Source organism: Lipotes vexillifer, unplaced genomic scaffold (assembly GCF_000442215.2).
Source record: "Lipotes vexillifer unplaced genomic scaffold, Lipotes_vexillifer_v1.1 scaffold382, whole genome shotgun sequence".
NCBI classification, from domain to species: Eukaryota; Metazoa; Chordata; class Mammalia; order Artiodactyla; family Lipotidae; genus Lipotes; species Lipotes vexillifer.
Window position 1 is genome coordinate 9247429 of NW_006780611.1, and position 11948 is coordinate 9259376.

The following is an 11948-nucleotide window of genomic DNA, read 5'->3' on the forward strand; positions in this document are numbered from 1 at the left end:
AGAAAGAGAGGCGGGGAGGGGGCGATGGAGACGGGGAGACGGCGATGGAGACGGAGGGACGGCGATGGAGACGGGGAGACGGCGATGGAGACGGGGAGACGGCGATGGAGACGGAGGGACGGCGATGGAGACGGGGAGACGGCGATGGAGACGGAGGGACGGCGATGGAGACGGGGAGACGGCGATGGAGACGGAGGGACGGAGGCAGGGCAAGAAGCAGAGGGATACAGAGGCCGAAAGGAAGACCGGAGGAGGGGCAGGGGCGGATCCCAGACATGGAACAGGGAAATAGACAGCCAGAGACGGGGGGTACAGAGAGACAAGGGCAAGGAGGGACACCAGGGGAGAGTGAGACAGGCTCAGAGAGGACAGAAACGGAGGGTGTGGGAAGCACAAAGTGACAGGGGCGGGTGGGGACAGGGAGAGAAGAGGGGAGGGCGGAGCGCCCAGAGAGACGGAGAGGCACAGGCACAGATAGGGACAAGAAAAGAGCGCTGAGGCCTTGCTCTGGGAGGAGGCCAGCGCTCAGGACAGCGGTGGCCCAGGCAGCTCCCCAGGCCCCCCTGAGGCCTGCTTCCAAGCCCTCTCCCCTCAGGCCCCTAGGCCTTGGCCACGGCTGCCCTCCCACCTGGGACATCAGTGCTGAGGGCAGCGAGGGAGGCACAGCCCCCCTCAGGCTACCCAGGCCCTGAGTCCCACCCCAGCCCTGCCCTCACTACGGCCCTGACTTTGGGCCTCCAGACAAGAAAAGACAAGCTTCCCTCGGAAAGGGCTTAGTTGGGCATCTTTATCTGGGCTTGGATGGCGAAAGGCTACCTGGCTAGTGCTAGGAATTCTGCCACCTCAAGTCCCAGGGCCCAGCTCCAGGGGCCACCACAGGCAGAAGAGCCCCAGTTTCCAGAGGCAGGCTCCTCCCAGGCTAAGCCTTTGAACAGACTCAGGTGCAGACTCTCGCCTGCCAGAGGGAGGGGGCAGTGTGCGTTTCACCCTCCTCCGGGCTGCCTGCCAGAAGGTTCCTGTAGGCCGCAGCCCCAGCCACCGATCCCCCTTCCTTCCTCTCCCCCACAGCATAGCTGGGGAGCTGGGCCTCAGGAGGGGTTGCGGGAGCGGGGGGGCTTCCTGGCCCAGAGGACTCTGGGAAAACCCCCTGCCTCTAAAGTACGAAGATGCCTCACTCATTTGCTCTCTCCGCATTTCCTGGAGACCCACTCGGCAGGCCTCCCCGTCCGCTGGGAGCTCACACCTGGCAGCCTCTACCCAGCCCGCCTCTGTGGCTGCTGTTCCTGGGTAACCGGGCAGCTCCCCATTCCCTCTGGACCTCCATTTCCCTATCAAAAACATAAGGCTCGGACGAGCTTAGGACTTCTGCAGGCAGAAGGAGTACTGGGGACCTGCGTGCAAAGGCTGAGGACCCCTCATCGGCTGTGTGGCCCAGGCCAGGCACCTCACCTCTCTGGGGCTCAGGGTCCATACCTGGGAAACAAGCAGGTGACCCTGCGTGGCCAGGGTTGTGAGGGTAAAAGAATGGCACAGTCACTCAGCCTCTGCTCGCTGGATGCTTCCCAGCACCTGGAAAACTCAGCATCCTCAGCCTCCTACCAGCACCCTTTCTCCTGTGACAGGGCCCCCAGGGGCCCAATAATCGCAGCAATAATAGCAGCAGGACACATTTATTGAGCATGTACTACATGCCAGGGGCTGTGCAGCCACAGGCTCTGTCTCCTCTAACCCTCCCCAGGGCCCGTGAGCCAGGTGCCGTCACTGTTCCCCGCTTCACTGTGAGCTCAGGGGGCTAAGGGTCCTGCCCAGGGTCATGCTGGGAGTTACCAACCCCAGACTCCACCCCTAAGTCCATCAGGAGAAGCAGATGAAGCGTCCTCCAGCCTCTCTCTGGAACTCAAGGCTCCTCTTGCAACCTCAGTGGTTCACAGTCCCCCCACTGCAGGAATCTGTCTGGCCTCAGGGTCTCTGTGAGGCGTCCCCTGCCCAGAAGGCTCTTCCTCTGGCTCTTCCCCCTCCAGCCTTTAAGGCTCAATTCTGGCATCACCTCCTTCAGGAAGCCTCTCACTTCCCCTATCCCTTCTCCAAGCCAGGTGAGAGGCCTCCTGTGGGCTCCCTCAGCCTCTTGGGCTTCCTTTGGTGGTGGCTCCTAAGATGCAGTCTGGTACCTGTCTGCTGTAGCCCATCTTCCCCCACAAGACTGTGAGCTCCCAGGGGGCAGGGAGGGCCTGACTCACTGCTCAGTACCCAGCACTCGGCTCAGGGCCTGGCACAGAGCAGGCTTCCCTGAATGTGCTAGGGAATGAACAAGCCAGTGGATGGACGGCAATGCTGAACAAAGCCTGGGTCCCTCTCTTTCTATCTAGGGTGTCTCCTTATGGGTCCAAGGCCCCAGCACCCCCAGGAAGGCATCAAAGCTAAGCCAACAGCGGGGGTGTCTCAGGTCAGCTTGCCCTGAGCCCCCAGGTCAAAGTCCCAGCAGCCCAGGATGGGGTGCTGCCCCGGAGTTCCAAGCGTGCTCTCTCCCACGGCCAGGAAGCCAGAGATCCCAGCCCTGCGGCAGCAGGGAGCCAGCAGCGACACTCCCAGGAGTGAATCACCTTGACATCTGGGGACTGTGCTGTGGCTGAAGCTACAGTCAGGCGTGACAAGGTGGATGAGCTCGTTCTGGGGAGACTGTGCAGGGGAAGGCGGGAGGGGCCGGCCAGACAGCAGGCCCTCTCTGGGGGCAGAGAGAGCACCCCTTCATTTCCAGGTCTCCCCCACAAGACAGAGCTGCCCGAGAGCTGGGAGTCCCTCCGAGAATTTCAGGGAGCTCTACCAGCTCACAACCAGGCTCAGCCTCCCCTCCAGACCCTGCCCAGGAAGCAGCCCGGGGCTTCCGTTTCACAGCACCTCATCTTCCCGCCCCAGGAAACGAGGGAGGTGCTGGAGCCCTTGAGACGCTTCCATCCTGAGGCTGCATCCCTGCTATGGTCATAAAAGGATGTATTCCCAGAGACTACGAGGCAGAGAAACACAGGCAGGAGCAGCAGGTGGACTTAAATGCCCAGAAATGAGAAGAGAAGGCGATCGGAAGCGATGGATGCCTCCACGGCCACCCCTACGAGCTCCCTCAGCCACCTGCTGCTCGGCTGCATTTACAAACTGCCCCTCCTGCTCTCTCCCACTCAGCACTCGGGCTCCGCAGGGGCACCCTGGGGACTCCCAAAGAGCCCCGCCTCCACTCTGGGGTCCCCTGGCCCATGGGTCCCTGAGCTTCCGCCCAGAGAGCCCCAGCTCCCCTGACACTTACTATGATAAGCAGGATAAAATAGATGAAGTTGTAAAAGGAGTGAGCGTCCATCACGTAGTACATGATCTCCACCCAGCCCTCCAGAGTAATCACCTGCAGCCGGGACACAGCAGGAGAGAGAGCGAGCCTGAGATGGCTGAGCCTCCAGGAAGGCAGGCAGCAAAGGGGAAGCTGCCCCAGACGGAAGCCCCACCGCGTGCCGGGACACTCTACACACGTCCCCTCTCACGCTTCTCCCAAGGGCTCCACGGGGCAGCCATCCGCATCCCCAACATGCCAGTGAGGAAACGGAGGCTCAGAAGGTTAGGACACTTGCCCAATGTCACACAGCCAGGAGGGAGTGGGCCAGGGACTTAACCTGGTGCCTCTCGCTCCAGAGCCCCCCACCTTCCAGTCTTCCACACCAAGGCAGAAGGACTGGAAGCGGGGGCCCCTGCGCTGCGGCCCCAGCTCAGCCCCTGGGCCACTCTCTGAGCCTCGGCTGCTTCTTCAGTGTGCGGGATTAACAGAGCCCACCTGGCAGGGTCGGGGCGCAGCTCAGGTGAGCCCGGGACGGGGGCTGTGAGAAGCCTGGTGTGACTCTGTCGCCCACGCACTTTCCCAGAGAGGAAAGCAGAGGAGCCTTGGGCTAGACGAACGCTGGGCCCCCCCAGCACCGCGGTCTTGTTCGCTTCCGGCAAATGCACAGAGCGTTTGCCAGGTCCCTGCCACCCCACCCTCTCGGGGCCGAAGGGTCCCAAAACGCAGCTGCTGGGCTGTGATCACATCACACCTTGCAGCTCTGAATTCTGTGATCCTGTTGCTCCCCAGAGCAAAGCGTGCCAAGCAGACCCCTCAGCGGCTTCTCAGCCACCACCCTCTGCACCTGCCCCATCCTTCCTTCTGACAACAGCAGGAAGGCAACCTTGACTGAGCACTCACTGCACACTAGGCTCGGCTCACATCATCTGGTTTATTCTTCTCAGCCACTCAAGGTGGGGGGGAGCTGTTATTACCCCCATTTTAGAGATAAGAAAGCTGAGGCACAGAGGCATCAGGCAATACACCCGAGGGCCTACAGCCCTTTCTTCGAACCTCAGTTGTTCTGACATGGGCTGATAGTGCCTGTTGTGCCAGCAGGATGGGTAGATTTCAGTGACACGGGTGGCAAACCCCCAGCACAGAGCCCCGCCTGCCAGGTGAAGCTGCTCACCCTACCCCTCCCCACCCCCGGCCCCCAGCATGGGGGCCGGTGCCAGGCGTGAGGGCCCCACCTGGAAGATGACGATCCAGGCATAGCCGATGTTGTCAAAGTTGATGGCACCCTTGTGGGGGTTGGCGCTGCCTGTGCGGCACACATTGTAGTAGCGGTTCCAGTTGACACAGAGCCCACTGGCGTTGAGGTCCTGGCGCCCCGCCCCCAAGTCATAGACGTCATCCTTGGACAGACAGCACTCGCGTCCCTGCTCCTTGAGCGGCGGAATCTCGTGGCAGCCCATGATGCCGTTGTCCCCCGACAGGGAACAGATGAAGGGCATCTCGTCGTCCTCCTCCGGCTGGTAGTAGGGGGGCAGGGCCACATCCCCTTGTCTGTCCACAGGTGATGGTGGGGAAAGAGAAGGGGAGGGGGTCACTGCCACACAGCATGGCAAGACTGGCCCAACATGCCATCATCTCCTCCAGGCCTTCGCACATGCTGTTCCCCCTGCCTGGGACACCCTTCCCCACCTCTGCCATGGTCACAAAAACTCCCACCTGCCCACTGTGGGCAGTTCCAGGGTCCCCCCCCCCCACCAAGAGGGAGCCTTCCCTGGGGGAGCCTCAGGGAAGACTGGGCCCTGCACTCACCCCCGTTATTGCTCTTGGGGAAAAATGCACCCAACTCCCCTGGGAGGCTGGAGCTCTTTTAGGGAAAGGACTGGGTCTCAGCATCCCTAGTACCCACACCCTGTGGTCGGAGCAGAGTAGGTGCTTAATATACAAATGCTAAATTTTACTGATTCAACAGATGGAGGTAAGATACCTTCCTGCCCCACCCTCTCCCATCTATGTGACCTTGGGCTGGTCACTTCCCCTCTCTGGACCTCAATTTCTTCATCTGTAAAACAGAGATGACAATGCCTGCCCTGCCCATCCTGTAGAGCTAATCTATGATTCACTGCAATCCCAATCAAAATCTCAACATGTTTTTGTCTATGAAACCTGGCCAGATGGTCCTAGGATTTATATGAACGGGAGAACAGTCAATACAATTTTTTAAAAGAATAAAGATGAGTGGAGCACAGCCCTACAGGAGAACAAAATACTCTACAAGTATGATTATTATTAGAGTGTGGTATTGCAACAGGAAGAGAAAGAATTGTGGAACATCACAGAGCACAGGGACAAACCCAGGTATAAAAGTGAACTTAGTATATTAAAGAGACACCTTTTGAGGTCCATGGGGAATGGAAGGACTAGTCAGTAAATGGTGTTAAGACATTTGCTATCCATTTGGAAAATAAAAAAGTTAGATCCTGGGCTTCCCTGGTGGCACAGTGGTTGAGAGTCTGCATGCTGATGCAGGGGACATGGGTTCGTGCCCCAGTCCAAGAAGATCCCACATGCCGCAGAGCGGCTGGGCCCATGAGCCATGGCCGCTGAGCCTGCGCATCCGGAGCCTGTGCTCCGCAACGGGAGAGGCCCGTGTACTGCAAAAATAAATAAATAAATAAAAAATAACAGTGAGATCATTTTACATCCATCCAAACAGCAAACATTTCAGGGCTGATAATATTGAGTATGGGGAGAGTGTAAACACGCTAATACACTATTGGTGGGAGTGTAAGTTGACATGACCTTTTTAGAGGGCAATTTGGCAACAACATCCATTAACAACATGTAGACATCCAACCCAAATACATATGGTCCCCGGACAGTTTAATAAAGGCACTACTGCAGTTCAGCGGAGAAAGGATGGACTTCTCCATCAGTGGTGCTGGGACAATCGGTCATCCATATAAAAAATGAATCTTGACCCCAACCACAGGTCGTACTGAAAATTATTTGAAATGGAATATAGACCTAAATGTGAAAGATAAAAACAAGAAAGCTTCTAAAAGAAAACACTGGAGGACAGTTGGTAACCTTGGGTTAGGAAAAGATTTCTTAAACTGGATACAAAAAGCATACTAGGAAAATGATTGATATCTGGTCTTCATTACAACTGAGAGCTTCTGTTTGTCAATCAAATGACATCATTAAGAGAGTGAAAGCAGAAAAAGAACAAAAAGAAAAAAGAAAAAAATTTTTAAAGGAAAAGAAAAAACAGAAAATATATAATGGAACAAAAAAATTTCTAAAGAAATAAACAAAAAAACAATAAAAAATATTTTAAAAAGGAAAAACAGAGTGAAAACAGAAGAAAAACAAAAATAAAAAAAATTTAAAGACGATAAAAGAAAAACAGAAAAAAAATATATAAAAGAACAAAAAGAACTTTTTATTTAAAAAGAAATAAAAAGGAAAAAGAAAAAAATTTAAAAGAAAAAGAACAAAATTTAAAATATTAAAAAAAAAGAGTGGAAACAGAAAACTTAGACTGGAATCAAATATTTGCAATATATATATATATCCACCAAAGGACTCAAATCCAGGATATAAAGGTCCGCTACAAATTTATAAGGAAAAGAAAGGCAATCCAACTTTAACATGGCAAAAGGCCATACAAACACTTCACAAGAAGGTACACCAATGACTGATAAACACACGGAAAGGTGCTTATCACCACTAGTCATCAGGGAAATTCAAAGTAAAATCACAATAAGGCACCATTGCACTCTCACTAGAATAGTAAAAATTAAAGGACTGACAATTCCAAATGTTGCTAAAGGATGTAGGGCAACTGGAACTCTTAGACTTTGCTAGCGAACATTTAGTGCAACCATCCTGGAAAACAGTTTGGCAAAATCTACTAAAGCCGGGTTTCCCTGGTGGTGCAGCAGTTGAGAGTCCGCCTGCCGATGCAGGGGACACGGGCTCGTGCCCCGGTCCGGGAAGATCCCACATGCCGCGGAGCGGCTGGGCCCGTGAGCCATGGCCACTGAGCCTGCGCATCCGGAGCCTGTGCTCCGCAACGGGAGAGGCCACAACAGTGAGAGGCCCGCGTACCGCCAAAAAAAAAAAAAATCTACTAAAGCCAATAAACATATGCACTCCCTTAACCCAGCAATTCCACCCCTGAGAATTTAACCAAGAGAAGGAATGGCCATATCCACCCAAAGACATGGACAAGAGTATTCATCAGTCATAGAGCCAAAGAACCAGAAACCGCCCAGATCAACAGGAGAATGAAAAAACACACAGTGGTATATTCACTCAGCAGAATCCTCACAGCAGTGAAAAAGAAGGAGGGACTTCTCTGGTGGTCCAGTGGGTAAGACTCCACGCTCCCAAAGCATGGGGCCGGGTTTGACCCCTGGTCAAGGAACTAGATCCTGTATGCATGCTGCAACTAAGAGTCTGCATGCCACAGCAAAGATCCCCCATGCCACAACTAAGACTCGGCACAGCCCAAATAAATAAATAAATAAATATTAAAAAAAAAAAAAAGTAATCTAGAGATGATTTTTTTACAAAAATGAAAAAGGAAACACACAAGCAACAACTTGGATGAACCTCACAGACACTGAGACAAAGATGCAGACACAAAAGGTAATGGCCTATATGATTCCATCTAAAGAAACCTCAGAAACAGGCAAAGGGAATCTATGGTGATAGAGATCAGGATAGCTGCTACTTCGGGGTGAGGCGGAAGGTGACTGGGAAAGGGGAGGAGGGAGCCTTGCTGGGGACAGTGAGTTTCTCAGGGTAGATTTACAGTGATGTACAACCCAGGTTAAAACCTCACTGAGCACTTAATAGCTGTGCCTGCTACTGAGTGTAATTTATACCTTAACCAAAAAAAGTATTTTAAAAAAATGGACACAGGGGCATACCTCAGTTTTTTTGAGCTTTGCTTTATTGCGCTTCTTACAAATTGAAGGCTTGTGGCAACCCTGTATCGAGCACATCTGTCGGCGCCATTGTTCCAACAGCATTTGCTCACTTTGTGTCTCTGTCACATTTTGATTATTCTTGTAATATTTCAAACTTTTATTATTATTATATTTGTCGTGGTGATCTGTGATCAGTGATCTTTGTGCGCATCCGGAGCCTGTGCTCCGCAACGGGAGAGGCCACAACAGTGAGAGGCCCGCGTACCGCCAAAAAAAAAAAAAATCTACTAAAGCCAATAAACATATGCACTCCCTTAACCCAGCAATTCCACCCCTGAGAATTTAACCAAGAGAAGGAATGGCCATATCCACCCAAAGACATGGACAAGAGTATTCATCAGTCATAGAGCCAAAGAACCAGAAACCGCCCAGATCAACAGGAGAATGAAAAAACACACAGTGGTATATTCACTCAGCAGAATCCTCACAGCAGTGAAAAAGAAGGAGGGACTTCTCTGGTGGTCCAGTGGGTAAGACTCCACGCTCCCAAAGCATGGGGCCGGGTTTGACCCCTGGTCAAGGAACTAGATCCTGTATGCATGCTGCAACTAAGAGTCTGCATGCCACAGCAAAGATCCCCCATGCCACAACTAAGACTCGGCACAGCCCAAATAAATAAATAAATAAATATTAAAAAAAAAAAAAAGTAATCTAGAGATGATTTTTTTACAAAAATGAAAAAGGAAACACACAAGCAACAACTTGGATGAACCTCACAGACACTGAGACAAAGATGCAGACACAAAAGGTAATGGCCTATATGATTCCATCTAAAGAAACCTCAGAAACAGGCAAAGGGAATCTATGGTGATAGAGATCAGGATAGCTGCTACTTCGGGGTGAGGCGGAAGGTGACTGGGAAAGGGGAGGAGGGAGCCTTGCTGGGGACAGTGAGTTTCTCAGGGTAGATTTACAGTGATGTACAACCCAGGTTAAAACCTCACTGAGCACTTAATAGCTGTGCCTGCTACTGAGTGTAATTTATACCTTAACCAAAAAAAGTATTTTAAAAAAATGGACACAGGGGCATACCTCAGTTTTTTTGAGCTTTGCTTTATTGCGCTTCTTACAAATTGAAGGCTTGTGGCAACCCTGTATCGAGCACATCTGTCGGCGCCATTGTTCCAACAGCATTTGCTCACTTTGTGTCTCTGTCACATTTTGATTATTCTTGTAATATTTCAAACTTTTATTATTATTATATTTGTCGTGGTGATCTGTGATCAGTGATCTTTGTTGTTACTATTACAACTCACTGAAGGCTCAGATGATGGCTAGCATTTTTTGGTAATAAAGTACTTTTTAATTGGGGTATGCTCTTTTTTTAATACTATTGCACAATCAATAGACTACAGTATAGTGTAAACATAATATGCGCTGAGAAACCAAAAAAGTCGTATGACTCGCTTTATTGTGGTGGTCTGGAACCAAACCCGCAATATCTCTGAGGAATGCCTTACATTTTGACTAGAAATTATGAGTCTAGCCATTGATCACAAAGATCGCAAGCATACACGATGCTCCCTGCAGGCTTGTATGTAAGAGCAAAAACTTGGAAACCTTGCAAGGTCCATCAACAGAAGCTGGCTCGCCAGCTTCTTATTCATTCGTGGAATAAGAAACACTGATGAAAAACACACTCAAGACACGCTGCCAGAGCAATTCTCATTTTTAAAACCTGTCTGGGGTGTAAATAGTCGTGTGTGTGCATTAATGCCTAGACAGAATCCGCAAGAAGGGACCAGATGCTTTGCAGAGGACACCAGACCAGGGCTCAGATTCCGGGCCCTGCCACTGCCTAGCTGGGTGACATCGTCCTGATTCTGTGCTCATCAAGAACACTCCAAATGACCACCTGGGGTCTCCTGAGGGGCTTATGTGCCTGGAGGGATGCTTCGCGCACACTCCCTGGGGGGCAGTCACAGCAGGCTTTAGAGTCAGGGGAACCCAGGTTCTAATTCTGTCTCTCACTTCGCCAAGCTGGGTGCCCTGGAGCAAGATTCTCCTCTCTCAGCCTCAGTTTCCTGGTCTCCACATGGGATCAAAAGTTAAGCATTACCTCCACGGCCCCTGTCACACAGAAGAGCTTCAACCTTGCTAACCAAGTAAATAAACCGGTCTAGAGATACCCAACAACCAAGAAAGTAAACTCACAAGTGACATAATTTCAGACAGAGATAGTGCCAAGAAAATCAAGCAGGATAAGGCAACACAGGGTCTGGGGGAGGGGGCTGGTGAGGGAAGGCCTCCAGGACAAGGCGACATCGGGGCTGAGCTGGGATAATGAGAAGAGGGCCAAGTTGGAATGACCTAGAGAAAGATCCATATGGCACGGAGAGGCCTGGATGAGACCTGAACCCAAAGCTGAGAGCTCATACCTACCCGTCTCCATCTCTGAAGGCCAGACCATGAGAAGCAGGGTCCTCCTCTCCTGCTGCCCCAGGCCCTGACTCAGGGGCCACCTCTTCCAAATGACTGACAAAATGAGGGCACCCCTGCCCCCCACAGGGCTCTTACCCACAAGGGTGCCCCATCCCTGATCTACCCAGGTACCCTACTGTTCCCCCACAGTGATGGGCGGGGTCAGTGCCCTTCCCCAGGCTTCCCCCTGGCTCTCCAGCTTAGCTCCATCCCCACAACCAACAGTCAGGCCAAGAGGGAGGCCCAGCCCACGCCTGTGCAGTGTCCCCAGGGACAAGAACTGTCCCTCCTGCAGTCCTCGCTCCCCAGGGGCAGGAACTCCACCTTCTGCTGTGTCCTCGGCCCGAGCACGGGCTGGGCAAGAGCTGCCACTTGGATGAGTTTGTCGAGTGACAGGATAAATGAAAATGCTTTTTTACTTCAGTCTCCCTGGGGCCTGGCACACAGCAGGAGTGCACTAATGCATATTAGTGAAACAAAATGGAAGTATAGCCATGTCCAAATACATATGGGCATGTATGTATACTCAAAGACGCTGCTTATCCCTCGTCGCTGAGATTCTGTAGATGTCACATTTCTCAGACAACTCAATGCAACTCCTCCAAGAGTGAAAGCTTGATTTCTGTTTACATAGCTTTGGACAATCATCTCTCTGAGGAGTTGCTCACCCCACTGCTTTTAGACACAAGTGGGCCGAATGCGAGCTGACCTTTCCCTGATGACTCAGAGTCACTGATAGGAACGTCTGTGCTGTAATTAGAAAGCCAGTTTCCATGTCTGCTTTGAAGGTTTTCTGTCTCTTTATTCCTTGTTGTCCTCACTTCTGCTTGGATCTTAACTGCCCTTTTTCCTCTTACCCAACCTCCTTCTCGTTTGCTGCTTCCACTCTTTTGGTCCCAATTCCCAAGTAAGTTAAAACTATGTGTTAAGTAAGAGTCACTAGGTACTGAATTAGCATCTAAGGGCCTATCTTGGACTGGGACTTTTTGATACCAATTTTGAGAGCCCAGAGGACTTCTGTGCTCATTCTGGTGTCCAGCCATTCATGAGAGACCTACCACCAACTCACCTGGGCACACCCCTTAACCTCTCTGCACCACTGGAAATAAGGATCGGGACCAGGTCTCAATGTGGAGACCTTCCTAGCCCTGAAACATTCAGTGCCACTGATCCCCCAGCTAAAGCTGGCCAGGAGCCCGGGGCAGGCGGGTACGGCG

The 11948-nt window shown here is 51.9% G+C and overlaps 1 protein-coding gene across 1 annotated transcript in view; it reads right to left on the reverse strand.

Annotated features, from left to right (window-relative positions):
* CACNA1I (calcium voltage-gated channel subunit alpha1 I) overlaps positions 1–11948 on the reverse strand; it is a 108347-nt gene that overhangs the window by 41511 nt on the left and 54888 nt on the right. The window contains 2 exon segments of the mRNA XM_007454105.1: positions 3296–3388; positions 4549–4864. Coding sequence (XP_007454167.1) covers positions 3296–3388; positions 4549–4864 — 409 coding nt within the window.